The sequence below is a fragment of the Hypanus sabinus genome, chromosome 12, assembly GCF_030144855.1.
Source record: "Hypanus sabinus isolate sHypSab1 chromosome 12, sHypSab1.hap1, whole genome shotgun sequence".
NCBI classification, from domain to species: Eukaryota; Metazoa; Chordata; class Chondrichthyes; order Myliobatiformes; family Dasyatidae; genus Hypanus; species Hypanus sabinus.
In genome coordinates, this window is record NC_082717.1 from 2,319,333 (window position 1) to 2,333,277 (window position 13,945).

General features: G+C 51.9%; 1 protein-coding gene across 3 annotated transcripts; it reads left to right on the forward strand.

Moving 5' to 3' along the window:
- Positions 1 to 831: 831 nt before the first annotated feature.
- LOC132402555 (uncharacterized) lies at positions 832 to 11,636 on the forward strand. Of its 3 annotated transcripts, none has more exons than XM_059985424.1 (2): positions 832 to 1,208; positions 8,961 to 11,636. In XM_059985424.1, exon 2 carries the CDS (start codon positions 8,978 to 8,980, stop codon positions 11,162 to 11,164), a length of 2,187 nt encoding a protein of 728 aa, XP_059841407.1. In that variant the 5' UTR covers positions 832 to 1,208; positions 8,961 to 8,977; the 3' UTR covers positions 11,165 to 11,636. The 3 variants fall into 3 exon arrangements, with proteins under 3 accessions (XP_059841407.1, XP_059841406.1, XP_059841405.1); XM_059985423.1 differs by lacking the exon at positions 832 to 1,208 and adding an exon at positions 3,086 to 3,403; XM_059985422.1 differs by lacking the exon at positions 832 to 1,208 and adding an exon at positions 3,790 to 3,976.
- Positions 11,637 to 13,945: the final 2,309 nt, after the last annotated feature.

The following is a 13,945-nucleotide window of genomic DNA, read 5'->3' on the forward strand; positions in this document are numbered from 1 at the left end:
GAGTGAATCTCCCTCCACACCGTCCTATCACACACCCCAAGGGTCAGACACACAGTGAATCTCCCTCCACACCATCCTATCACACACCCCAAGGGTCAGACACACAGTGAATCTCCCTCCACACCGTCCCATCACACACTCCAAGGGTCAGACACACAGTGAATCTCCCTCCACACCATCCTATCACACACCCCAAGGGTCAGACACACAGTGAATCTCCCTCCACACCATCCTATCACACACTCCCGGGGTCAGACAGAGTGAATCTCCATCCACACCGTCCCATCACACACTCCCGGGGTCAGACACAGAGTGAATCTCCCTCCACACCGTCCCATCACACACCCCAAGGGTCAGACACAGAGTGAATCACCCTCCACACTGTCCCATCACACACTCCTGGGGTCAGACACAGAGTGAATCTCCCTCCACACCGTCCCATCACACACCCAAGGGTCAGACACACAAGGGGTGTGGTGAGATGAGGTGGGGGTGGGGTGGGGGGTGTCAATGGGCTGAGAGTCAAGATGGTGTCAAGCAGCAGTCTTCGTCACAATCGTGGCTCAGACTTTGATGTTTTCATTTAGCTTGTAAAAAGCACTCCCTATCCACCTCGCCATCCCTCTCTCCTCCCTGTCCGTTTTCCAACTCTGTCACGCTCTCCCTCTCTCAGCCATACCCTCCCTTCCTTCCCCTCTCTCCTCCCTCCCCTTCCCTTCTCTCCCCTACCTCATGCCTTCCTTCCGCCCTTCCCTCCCCACCCTTCCTCTCTCCTCATTCACTGCTCCCCACCTCCCTTCCTTCTCCCCATCCCTCCTCCCCTCATTCCCCCTACCTTTCCCTCCCCTCCCACCCCCAGAGTGCCCGGGGGAGTCCCACACAGGCGGCAGCTCCAACAACCAGTCCAAGGCGGAACTACATCATGGACAGCCGCAAGCAGGCTACCACGGGAGGTCTGGACATGGGACTAGCAACCCCAGCTGCGCAGACCTCATCCCTGGCATGAGGGAGACCTGAAAGCCTGGCCTGGGAAAAAGGACTCCCATGAGCCCAGTACTGGTGCTGGACTTCAGATGAAACGTCCAAAGTAAGCTGGTACACAGGAGGCAGTAGCTGGATGAAGGCCGGGTGATTCACAGGGGTCCGCTGATGTACATAGGCTGTGTGGATCCGTTACTGAGAGGTGACTCCCTGCTACAGCAGACAAGGTATGTCCATCACACACAGAGACGATGCTGGAGGAACTCGGCAGGTCAGGCAGCGTCTATGGAGAGGAATGAACCGTTGATTTATCAGGTCGAGACCCTTCTTCAGGACTGGGGAAAGGGGAAGGAGCAGGCCAGCGTGGGTTAGAGTCAGGGGACAGCAGAGAGCACCCTGGGGAGCAGTGAGGGAAAAGATCCAGAGGAACACACACAAAACGCGGGAGGAACTCAGCAGGCCGGGTGTGTTCATGACAAGTGAGAAAGTACCAGAACACCAACATAATTCCGGTTGCACAGACCACACCTGGTGTACTGTGTTTTTATTTAATGGAGAATGTAATTGTAGAAATAGCAAAGGGGAGAAGAAAAGGCTGTTAATGGTCTGTGTTCTCTAGAGCTACAAAGAATGAAATGAGATATTGTTGAAACTAAATGAACAGGCAGTGAATGGCTGGCTGATCCAAGGTTACAGCAGAAAGAACCGAGATTAAACCACCTTCACCCCACTGAGGTACAGTACCTTCACTCATCTCCAACTCCCTTTCAACTCTCCCTCTCATTCCGTCCATCTCCCTCAACGCCTCTTCGCTTCAATCACCCCACCAACTCATTCTCTCACACTGTTCTCACCCTCCTTCCTTCCCTCCCTCTCCTCTTTCCTCACTCCACTTTCCTTACTTCCCTCCCTCTCTCCCCTTTCCTTCCCTCCCTCTCTCTCCTTCCTTCCCTCCCTCTCTCTCCTTCCTTCCCTCCCACTCTCTCGCCTTCCTCTCTCTCCCCTTCCCTCCCTCTCTCTCCCCTTTCCTTCCCTCCCTCTCTCCCCTCTTTCCTTCCCTCCCTCCCCTTTCTTTCCTTCCCCCTCTCCTCTTTCCTTCCCTCCCTCCCTCTCTCCCCTCTTTCCTTCCCTCCCTCTCTCCCCTCTTTCCTTCCCTCCCTCCCCTTTCTTTCCTTCCCCCTCTCCTCTTTCCTTCCCTCCCTCTCTCCCCTCTTTCCTTCCCTCCCTCCCCTTTCTTTCCTTCCCCCTCTCCTCTTTCCTTCCCTCCCTCCCTCTCTCCCCTCTTTCCTTCCCCCTCTCTCCTTCCCTCCCTCTCTCCCCTCTTTCCTTCCCCCCCTCTCCTCTTTCCTTCCCTCCCTCCCTCTCACCCCTCTTTCCTTCCCTCCCTCCCCTTTCTTTCCTTCCCCCCTCTCTCCTCTTTCCTTCCCTCCTCTCTCCTTCCCTCCCTCTCCCCTCTTTCCTTCCCCCTCTCTCCTCTTTCCTTCCCTCCCTCTCTCTCCGCTCTTTCTTTCCTTCCCTCTCTCTCCTCTTTCTTTCCTTCCCTCCTCTCTCCTTTTTCCTTCCCTCCCTCTCTCTCCCCTCTTTCCTTCCCTCCCTCCCCTTTTTTCCTTCCCCCTCTCTCCTCTTTCCTTCCCTCCCTCTCTCTCCCCTCTTTCTTTCCTTCTCTCCTCTTTCCTTCCCTCTCTCCCCTCTTTCCTTCCCTCCCTCTCTCTCCCCTCTTTCTTTCCTTCCCTCCCTCCCTCTCCCCTCTTTCTTTCCTTCCCTCCCTCCCTCTCCCCTCTTTCTTTCCTTCCCTCCCTCTCTCCTCTTTCCTTCCCTCCTCTCTCCTCTTTCCTTCCCTCTCTCCCCTCTTTCCTTCCCTCCCTCTCTCTCCCCTCTTTCTTTCCTTCCCTCCCTCTCTCTCCCCTCTTTCTTTCCTTCCCTCCCTCTCTCCTCTTTCCTTCCCTCCCTCTCTCTCCCCTCTTTCTTTCCTTCCCTCCCTCTCTCTCCTTCCCTCCCTCTCTCCTCTTTCCTTCCCTCCCTCTCTCTCCCTTTCTTTCCTTCCCTCCCTCTCTCCTCTTTCCTTCCCTCCCTCTCTCCTCTTTCCTTCCCTCCCTCTCTCTCCCCTCTTTCTTTCCTTCCCTCTCTCTCTCCCTCCTTCCTTCCTCGCTCTCCCTCTCTCTGTCTGTCTAATCACCCTCAGTCCCTCCGGCGACTCAGCCGTCACTGGAACCGCCTCTTCGTGACGTCCAACCAATCACGCGTCGCACAAGTGCTTCCTGAATCTTGGAGGCTACGGACTCATCGGATTGGCCCTGGCGGTTTTGCATGGTGATTGGCTGGCGCCGCGGCAAAGCGCGATATTATTGGTCTCATTCCGCACTTGTCCCGCCCCAAGACCTGAGAGCCCGAGGGTGGGGTCGGATTATCGTTGAGTGATTAGGTGAGTGGGTGAGGGGTGGGAGGAAGAGGGGACACGGCGGCGAGTGGAGGGAAGGTGGGGCGGGAAGAGATGGGGGAGGAGAGGATCGAGGGGAGAGGGGAGGGGGAGGGGATAGAGGGGAGGGGATGGGGAGAGGAGGGGATAGAGGGGAGAGGGGAGGAGGAGGGGATAGAGGGAGAGGGGAGGGGAGAGAGGAGGGGATGGGGAGAGGAGGGGATAGAGATGGGAGGGGGAGTGAGTTGGGATGGAGGGGGAGGAGGGGATAGAGGGAGAGGGGAGGGGATGGGGGAGAGGAGGGGATAGAAATGGGAGGGAGGGGTAGGGAGAGGGGGAAAATGGAGAGGGGAAGGATGGAGGGGAGAGGGAGGGATCAGTCATTTGATAAAATGGGTTGTAAAATGGTTTCTTTAGGGAAAATTGGGCCTGACAAATCTGATGGAATTCTTTTAAAGAAATAACTACGAAGACAGACAAAGGAGAATTGGTTGATGTTGTGTATTTGGATTTTCAGAAGGCCTTTGACAAGGTGCCATACATTAGGCACGAGCCCATACAATAAACTACGAGCCCATGGTATGTTACTGGAAGGATTCTAACGCGGAGAAAGCAATGGCTGATTGGCAGCAGGCAAAGAGTGGAAAAAGACTGAGCCATTTCTGGTTGGCTGCCGGTGACTAGTGGTGTTCCACGGGGGGCTGTGTTGGGACCACTTATGTTAATGTCGATGATTTGGATGTTGGAATAGATGGCTTTGTTGCTAAGTTTGCAGATGATATGTAGCTAGGTGGAGGGGCAGGTAGTGTTGAGGAAGTGGAGAGGCTACAGAAGGACCTAGACAGACTAGGAGAATGGGCCAAGGAATGGCAGATGGGATACATGTTGGGAAGTGTATGGTCTTGTACTTTGGCAGAAGAAATGGAGAGAAAATGCAAAAAACTGAGACACAAAGAGACTGCGGAGTTCTTGTGCAGGATTCCCAGAGGTTAATTTGCAGGTTGAGTCTGTGGTGAGGAAGGCAGATGCAATGTCGCATTCATTTGAAGAGGACTGGAATATAAAAGCAAGGATGTAATGTTGAGACTTTAAGCACTGGTAAGGCCTCATTTGGAGTATCGTGAGCAGTTTTGTGCCACTTAGAAAGAATGTGCTGTAGCTAGAGAGGTTCATGAAAATAGTTTCAGGATTGAATGGATTGTCATACGGAGAGTGTTTGATAGCTCTGGCCCTGTATTCAGAAGAATGAGGCGAGACCTCATGGAAACCTGTTGAATGGTGAAGGGCTTTGATAGAGGAGATGTTTCCTGTGGTGAGAGAGCAGACCAGAGGACACAGCCTCCGGATAGGGGGGCATCTTTGAAGAATGGAGGTGAGGAATTTCCTTAGCTAGAGAGTGGTGAATCTGTGGAATCCGTTGCCACGGGCAGCTGTGGAGGCCGAGTCTTTACGTATATTTAAGGCAGAAGTTGATAGGTTTATGGTTCAGGGCATGAAGGGATACGGGGAGAAGGCAGGAGACTGGGACATGAATGGTCTAAAAATGGAGGGTTATGTGGGAGGGAAGGGTTAGATTGATCTTAGTGTAGGTTAAAAGGTCAGCACATCATTGTGGGCTGAAGAGCCTGTACTGTTGTGTGTTTTATGCGAGTAATTGGATCAGCAAATTTGTGAATGCCACCAGGTTTGGGGGTGTAGTGGACGGCAAGGAAGACTATCAAAACTTCCAGCACTGGCTGAGAAACGGCAAATGGAATTTAATGTTGACTAGTGTGAGGCGTTGCAGGGTAGATCTTACACACAGAACATTAGGGCACTAAGCAGTGTGATAGAACAAAGGGATCCTGGAATACAGGTCCGTCATTCATCAGGATCCTAAAGAACGCTTTTGGCACAGTGACCTTCATAAATCAAAGTGCAGGATATGTTGAAGTTGTACAAGATGTTGGTGAGCCCTAATTTGGAGTATCGTGTGCAGTTCTCATCATAAACCTGCAGGAAAGAAGTAAAAAGTGCTGAAAGAGTACAGAGAAAGATTACAAGGATATCGCCACGACTTGAGGAGCTGAGTTATAGGGGAAGGTTAAATAGGTAAAAACTTCATTTCCTCGAATGAAGGGAGATTTGATCGTATACAAAAGCATGAGGGGTATAGACAGGGTAAATACAAGCACAGGCAGCAGGTGTGGGGATTATGGGCCGAAAGGCCTGGACTGTGCTGTAAATTTCTGAGTTCCATGTCATACCTTACAAAGGTTCTCCAGTTCAGTCGATGGTGGTCCTTGATTAATCAGGGTGTCAAAGGGAGAACGGGGTTGAGAGGGATAATAAATCAGCCATGATGGGCCAAATGGACCAATTCTTCTATGACTGGTAGTCACACACCCAGCACAAACGCTCTCTGGCAGACGTGTACAAACACCAAACGCATGCAGCTCTCGCGGACGGTGTGTGATGCTGGACATCCTCGGATCCACTTCCCCTTGCGGCGAGGCTGAGGGAAGTGGAAGTGAGCCATGGCTGAATCCTGTTCCTCGACAGTGGCAGCTTGTCAGCTCTGCACACTGGGAAGCAGTCATGCCCTCAAAGGGAGGGCTGGTGAAGTCTTGTCACTCAGGAAAGTGTCCCAGTACTGCCAGCCTACCCCTCTCTCTATTAACTCTGCCCCTCCACTCCACCCTCACATCTCAGACTTCCCCTCTCCCTGCTCTGTCTGACTCTCCACATCTACTCTAATCAAATTCCCCCTAATCTCTGTCCCTTCTCTCTTGTCCCACCCTTCCAGGATGGGTAACCAGCTCCCATTCACTCTGCTGGCCCATTCCAGCACCGGGCCCCGTCCCACATCCCAGGATGGGTAACCAGTTCCCATTCACTCTGCTGGCTCATTCCAGCACTGGGCCCCGTCCCACGTCCCAGCACAAGCATAACGGGGAGCCCTCTGGCTCTCCTCCCATCAGCTTGGACTGTGGAAAGAAATCTTGCAATTGTTCACCCTTTGCTGCCAGGTGTTAGAGCAAACCCAAGAGTCTCGACCTGAAACCTCCATTCCCATGACCCTCTTCCTTCTATTACAGGAAAGCTGTGGGGGGCTTAGGGTCACTGGATGTAGGGAGGGGAATACGTGCAGGTAATATGGAGCTTGGTGGAGTTCTGGATCGTGTAGGACATTGTCATAGGTTACAACTGGCATTTTGAGGATACAGAACTGGGCTGAGATGTGGCAGATGGAGTTCAACATGGGGACATGTGAAGTGGCTCAGTTTGGAAGGTTGAATTTGAAGGCAGAACACAGGATTAATAGGATTCTTAACAGTGTGAAGGAACAGAGAGATCTTGGGGTCCACGTCCCTAGATCCCTCAAAGTTGCTGTGCAGGTTGCTACAAAGATTGGTGGTGGCTCGTTAAAGTGATGTTAATACAAGCGGGTGTAATTGTGAGGAGATTGGAAAGAAAGGGAAGGATGGCAGAGGTAGGGTTTTTATGCAGAGTGGTGGGTATGTGGGACACGGGCAGGGGTGGTGGCAGATGCAGCTCCATTAGAGGCATTAAAGAGGCTCTTAGATGGCAAGCAAATGTAAACAAAACATGGAGGACTATGTGGGAGGGATCTTACAATAGGTTCAACATTTGCACAACATTCTGGACCAAAGGACTGTACTGTTGTATGGTGGCTGCATTCGAGGGCATGTGTTACAACACAGGTTGCCCAAACTTGGGTTGTTTTCTCTAGTGTTGGAGGCTGAGGAAAGATCTGACTGAGGCTTATAAGATTATGAGAGGCATGGAAAGGGTAGACAGACAGTATCTTTTTCCCAGGGTTGATAATACCAGAGGGCATGCATTTAAGGCCCAGAGACCTATGGAAAGGTTCGATGTTGACCCTTTCATTGGTGAGATCATTCTGGACTCTCTCCAGTGCCAGCACGTCCTTTCTTAGATAAGGGGCACAAAACTGTTCACAATATCTTGCAAAGCCACAGAATTACATCTTTGCTTTTGTATTCTAGTGCTCTCAAAGTTAACATTAACATTGCATTTGCCTTTCATATGACTGACTCAAGCTGCAAATTAGCCTTTAGGGAATCCTGCATGAGGACTCCCAAGACCCTTTGTGTGTCCATTTTTTTTTGAATTTTCTCTCCATTTAGAAAATAGTCTACACTTCCATTTCTTCTACCAAAGTGCCTGATTAAACACTTTCTGACCCGATATTCCATCTGCCCATTCTCCTAATTTAAGTACTATGCAGACTTCCTGTTTCCTCAACACTGCCTCCACTCCTTTTAATATACAGTATTTCTGTTTTTGCACATTTTTCTAATCTATTCAATATATGTAATTGTTTTACTTGTTTATTTATTATTAATGCTCTTTGCTAGACTATGTATTGCATTGAACTGCTGCTGCTAAGTTAACAAATTTCATGTCACATGCTGGTGATAATAAACCTGATTCTGAACTCTGACCTGTCTTCATTTCATCGCAAACCTGACCGCAAAACCATCAATTCCTTCATCCAAATAATTGCCCAACAACATGAAAAGAAGCTGTAACAAAACACAGTCACCATAAGTCACTGGCAGCCAAGTCAAGCCACTTTTTTATTGTCATTTCAATTGTAACTGCTGGTACAGTACACAGTAAAAACGAGGCAACGTTTTTCAGGACCATGGTGCTACATGAAACAATACAAAAACTGCACTGAACTACGTAAAACAACAGAAAAAACTGCACAAGACTACAGACCTACCCAGAACTGCATAAAGTGCACAAAACAGTGTAGGCATTACAATAAATAATAAACAAGACAATAGGCAAAGTAGAGGCAGTAAGTTAGTGTCAGTCCAGACTCTGGGTATTGAGGAGTCTGATAGCTCGGGGGAAGAAACTGTTACATAGTCTGGCTGTGAGAGCCTGAATGCTTCGGTGCCTTTTCCGAGACGGCAGGAGGGAGAAGAGATTGTATGAGGGGTGCTTGGGGTCCTTCATAATGCTGTTTGCTTTGCGGATGCAACGTGTAGTGTAAATGTCCGTTATGGTGGGAAGAGAGACCCCGATAATCTCCTAGGCTGACCTCACTATCCGCTGCAGGGTTTTGCGATCCGAGTTGGTGCAATTTCCGAACCAGGCAGTGATGCAGCTGCCCAAGCAGAAAAGGCTCCTTTTACTCCAACTCTTTGCCTTCTGCCAGTCAGCCAACCTTCTACCCGTGCTGGTACCTTTCCTGTCGTACCATGGGCTCCTGAGCCTCAAATTCCTCCTCATCTCTCTTCTAACTGGATGTCCTTATATTTTGAGGGCTGTGTCCTCTGGTCCTAGACATCCCACCATAGGAGACATTCTCTCCATAGCCACTCTATCTAGGCCTTTCAATATATGTTCAGTTCTTTGTGCCTGAGCAAGTGTCTGCCCCTGTGTGGTGTCCACATACACACACGCCCATGGAGCTGTTCCTCAGTATCCCCCACCCTGTGTATGTGATCTCCCTGTGCTGGGGCTGTGTTTTGATTGGTAGATGATGATGTCATGCGCTGACCCATGTCACCCCATTGGTTGACAGGTGGCCGGAACGATCCCATGGCTGCATCGGCGGCGACAGAGGGCAGCGTGCTCGCCCCTATCCGGAGCGCCTTCCTGCAGCATAGCCGGGCAGAGGAGGTGCGTAGAGACAGCCAGCTCCTGATGCAGCCCTATGCCAACTGGGAGGAGTTCCTGGTGCCCGCGCCCACCGCCGTGGCCATCCTGGGTGAATTGATCGCGCTGTCCTCGGCCAGTGACTTCCCGCTCAACCGGCACAACCCGGAACGCCAGTACCAGCACCTCCGCTACCCGGAGTCGTTCCGTGCCTGCCTGGCACAGCTCAGCAACCAGGGCTGGAAGACCTTCAATCTGGCCCACAAGAACATGGACCAGATCCGGCTGCACTCCCAGAGCGTGCCCGAGCACACGCGGGCCGCACTGCACACCCTCCTGCGAGGGGACGGGGCCGCCCTGGCCCGTCTCCTGCCCCGGCAGCTGGGCAGCATCCGTGCTGTGGCGGGCGAGTGCCGCACGCTGGCTCACGAGGTGGAAGGGGCCTTCCTGTCCGTCACTGACCTCATCCACGAGCTTCTGGAGGCCTGCACCAGTGCCCGGGGGGCGTACGAGGCGGAGGTGGAGGAGGCGAGACGGGTGCTAGAAGGGGCGCAGCAGCGGAGGGAGACACTGGAGGGGGAGAGGAGGTGGGCGGAGGAATACCTCACCCGAATGACCCGGGAGGTGGAGGAGGCGGAGTACAGTTATCGCAGCGCGGTAGATCGGGCGCCCAGCGAGTGGGGGGTCCTGGGGATGATGGCGGTGGAGAACTCCATCAGTGTGGTCAGCAACCTGGTGTCGGGCTTCCTGTCTACGGTGACTGCCGACCCCGTCAGCCTCTCCACCACCGTGGTCGAGACCCTGGCCAACGTGGGCAACGCCATCGCGGAGAAGGTGCGGAATAAGGAGGGGGACGCACCACAACCCCCGCCGCAGCCCCAGCCCCCCGTTAGTAGTCGCCTCCTCTCCAGTTCCACCGAGCTAATGGTGGCCTCCATGAAGCTGCGGGAGCTGCTGTCCCCCGAGGCCCAATTGGGCCCCGACTCCCTGCGGGAGCCCGACACCGGCCAGGCATCCCGCCGCATCTTCCAGAGGGTGGAGGCCGAGCTGTCCCGGGAGGAAATGGAAGAGGGGGAGCATGAGGACGGCCAGGAGGAAGGTGGGCCCAGACAGGCTGCCCTCGCCCTTTGCCACCGGGGCATCGGAGTCTGCCAGCAGCTAGAGGAGCTGTGTGGGAGCCCAAAGCCCAGCGAGGAGCAGCTGGCCAGAGCAGCGGCTGCCATTGGCCACCTCTACAGCAAGGTGCTGAAGTTCAGCGCGGGCTGCCTGGCCGCCGGATCTCCGGTGCTCACTCCCAGCGCGCCCAACCTGTCGCGGTTGGTGCAGTCCACTGATCCTGAGGACAAGACCATGGTGCAGACGCTGGTGACCCAGGCACGGCTGAGGGTGGAGAACGCCCGGACACAGCTGGAGAGTACCCGCAGCGAGTACGAGAGGAGCTTCGAGAGTCTGAAGCAGAGCAACCGGGAGCTGGACCAAGTGGTGGAGCGGATGAGGCGGTGCCAGGTGGCGGAGGTGGACTTTGGCACCACGCTGAAGATGCTGGCCCAGGGCCTGGAGGCTTTGTCCAGGGTGAGGGAGCAGTGGACCAAGATGATTCACTTCTTCGAGATGGTCTCCAACTTGATCCGGGTGTGCCTGGACAAGTCACTGCAGATGTTTGCCGCCCAGAGTGAAGACGTGCAGGAACTGCAGAACTACAGCCAACAGCAGCTAGTCCGAGACCTGGTCTATGCACAGGCCTTCCAGGCATCCAACATCTCCTGCCTGGTCCACATGATCTCCAGCACCTACGTGGATGTGTCGAGCTGCTTTCTGATGGAGCGGATCACTCAGCTGGGCCGCCTCATCACGCTGGACCCTGAGGATCCGCGGTTCGTGCCTGAGCGCCAGAAGCTGCAGCAGGGCTGCGATGATGCCCGCAGGATGATCATGGAGCGAGTGCTAAGCAGCCGGCAGGAATTCGAGCAGCGGGTGCAGCAGCGCATTGAGGCCATTGAGAAGGGCCTGAGGGCCTCTCTGCCCCCGGCCTCGCCTCAGGAGCAACAGGCCATCGAGAGCTCCCTCGCGCAGCCTGCCCACTCCATCTTCCAGGAGATCTCCCAGGAGGAGGAGGACCAGTGGGCCTGAGGATCAGGAGGTGGCGAGGGTGGGCATTTTATTTCATTGTAACTTAAGAGATTTAGTGCAGAGTAGGCTCTTCCAGTCCTTCGAGCCTTGTCACCTAGCAACCCGACAACCCTGATTTAACCCCAACCTAATCACCGGACAATTTACAATGACCAGTTTACCTACTAGCCAATACGTCTTGGATTGTCAGAAAACCCATGCATTCCATTGGGAGGACAGAGTAGGTCTGGACTGAGCTCTGAACTCTGACAGCCCAGCTGGAACAGTCTTGTGTTAACTGCTATGCTACAGTGAGCCTGTCTTCCTCTTTCCCAGCCCAGTGACGGACATGGGACACGCTGGACCCTCTGTGAAACTTGAGCTTCTGAATCAGATTTTATCACTGATCTGTTTTGTGGGAATTGTTCAGTGGCAATGCAATACTGAAAAATTACTATGTTATAAGATCAATAAATACTGCAAATATCTTAAAGTCTTGTGTCATATTTAAAACAGATAGGTTTGTGATTAGTCAGGTTACGGGGAGAAAGCAGGAGAATGGGGTTGAGGGGAATGATGAATCAGTCATGATGGAATGGCAGAACAGACTCGATGGGCCAAATGGCCTAATTCTGCTCCTATATCTTATGTATTTTTTTGCTTCAATCAGTTAAGTATTTAGAACCAGCGCTTCAGGACTCAACCTCAGAATAGAAGAGAGATGAGGAGGAATTTCTTTAACCAGAGAGTAGTGAATCTGTGAATTTGCTGACAGACGTCTGTGGCAGCCAAGTTATTGAGTAAAGCGAGATTGACAGGTTCTTGATTAGTCGGAGCATTAAAGGTTATGGGGAGAAGGCAGGAGAATGGGGTTTAGAGTGATAGTAAATTAGCCATGATGGACTAGTAGAGCAGACTTGATGGGCTGAAAGGCCTAACTGCTCCCACAGTACTGTACAAAAATCATAGGCACAGATACATAGAGCTAGGGTGCCTCAGCCTTTTGCCCAGGACTGTATTTGTCAACGTGGACCAGAGAGCCAGTTTCTAAATCTGGTGGGACAAAGGATGTTGGGAATGGCGAGGGTGGATCAATGCCGGAGGGGTGTAGGACAGGTGGCAGAGAAGGAATGTCTAGGGAGGGGAGTGTCCCGGGTGTGGGCCTCGATGAACTTCTAACACTTTTCAGGCAAGATTTCCCTTCACAGAAACCATGTTGAATTTGACTTATTTTATCCTTCATCTCCAAGTACCCCAAAACTTCATCCTTAGCTGTGGAGGACAGGTTGTTGGGTTTATTCAAGGCAGAGCTTGATAGGTTCTTGATTGGTGATGGCATCAAAGATTACGGGGAGAAGGCCGGGAGGGGAGAAAAAGGAACAGTCATGATTGTATGGCCGAGAGAATCAGTGGACCAAATGGCCTCATTCTTATGTCTTAAAAATAGACTCCAGCACTTTCCCAACCACTGATGTCAGGCTATCTGGCCTATAATTTCCATTCCTTTGCCTTCCTCCCTTCTCAAAGAGCGGAGAGACATTTGCAGTCTTCCGGCCCTCTGGGACCATGCCAGGATCAAGTGATTCTTGAAAGATCATGACCAATGCATCTGTTATCACTTCAGCAACCTCTCTCAGGTCTCTGGGATGTCATCCATCTGGCCCAGGTGACTTGTCCACCTTAAGACCTTTGAGTTTGTCTAGCACTCCTGCTCCCCGACATTCATGGATCTCTGGCACACTGCTAGTGTCTTCCACAGTGAGAACTGATGCAAAGTACCTATTAAGTTCATCTGCCATTTCTTTGTCACCCATTACTAGCTCACCTGTTGTGGTGAACTACATATACCTGTCTGGACGCGCCCCCCCCCCCCCCCCCGCTGACTGCTCCTGTGGCCCCTCCCACAGACCCCGGTATAAAGGTGATTGGGGCCTGAGCCCTGCCTCTCAGTCTCCAGAATGTAGCATGGTGATCAATTGCTGCTTGTTCTTTCTTCCAGTCAATAAAAGCCAATATCTCGCCTCACGTCTCAGAGAGTTATTGATGGTGCATCACCTGTATCATTTCCCAGTGGTCCAATATCAACTCTAACCTCCCTTTACTCTAAATAATTGAAAATATTTTGGTATCCTGTTTTATACCATTGACTAGTCTGCCCTTGTATTTCATTTTTTTCCCTTATAATGTTTTATTTGCCATTTGTTGGATTTTAAGTCCCTAATCATCCAACTTCCCAATCACTTTTGCTACCTTATATGACCTTTCCTTGGCTTTTATGCAGTCCTTAAGCTCCCTTCTCAGCCCCAGTGGCCGACCCCTGCCATTTGAGAACTTCAGTGGACATATCTATTCTGCGCCTTGTGAACTATTCCCATAACTTCAGCCATCTCTGCTCTGCCGACATCCCCTCCAGTATCCTCTTCCAATCCACCTGGGCAAGCTCCTCTCTCATGCCTCTGAAATTCCCTTTTCTTCAACTGTGAGACTGATGCTTCTCCCTCTCAAACTGAAATATCAATTCAATCATATTCTGATCGCCACCTCCTAAGGATTCCTTTACATTCAGCCTCCTAATAAGAACTGGGTTATTACACAACAGCCAATCTAATATGGCTGTTCTCTGAGTAGGCTCAAGCACAGGCTGCTCTAAAAATTCATCTCGTAGGCACTCAACAAATACCCTCTCTTGTGATCTGACACCAACCTGATTTTCCTAATTCCCTTGCATACTGAAGTCCCCCATTACAATTGTGACATTACCCTTATTAGATGCCTTTTCCAGCTCCCTTTGCAATCTCAACC

What these genes read in the sequence shown, in the direction of transcription:
- LOC132402555 (XM_059985422.1), top strand. Translation starts at nt 3,892, where the DNA reads ATGTTGTGTATTTGGATTTTCAGAAGGCCTTTGACAAGGTGCCATACA. An exon ending in CAATAAACTACGAGCCCATG is followed by an intron (nt 3,977 to 8,960) that starts GTATGTTACTGG and finishes ATTGGTTGACAG; the next exon opens with GTGGCCGGAACGATCCCATG.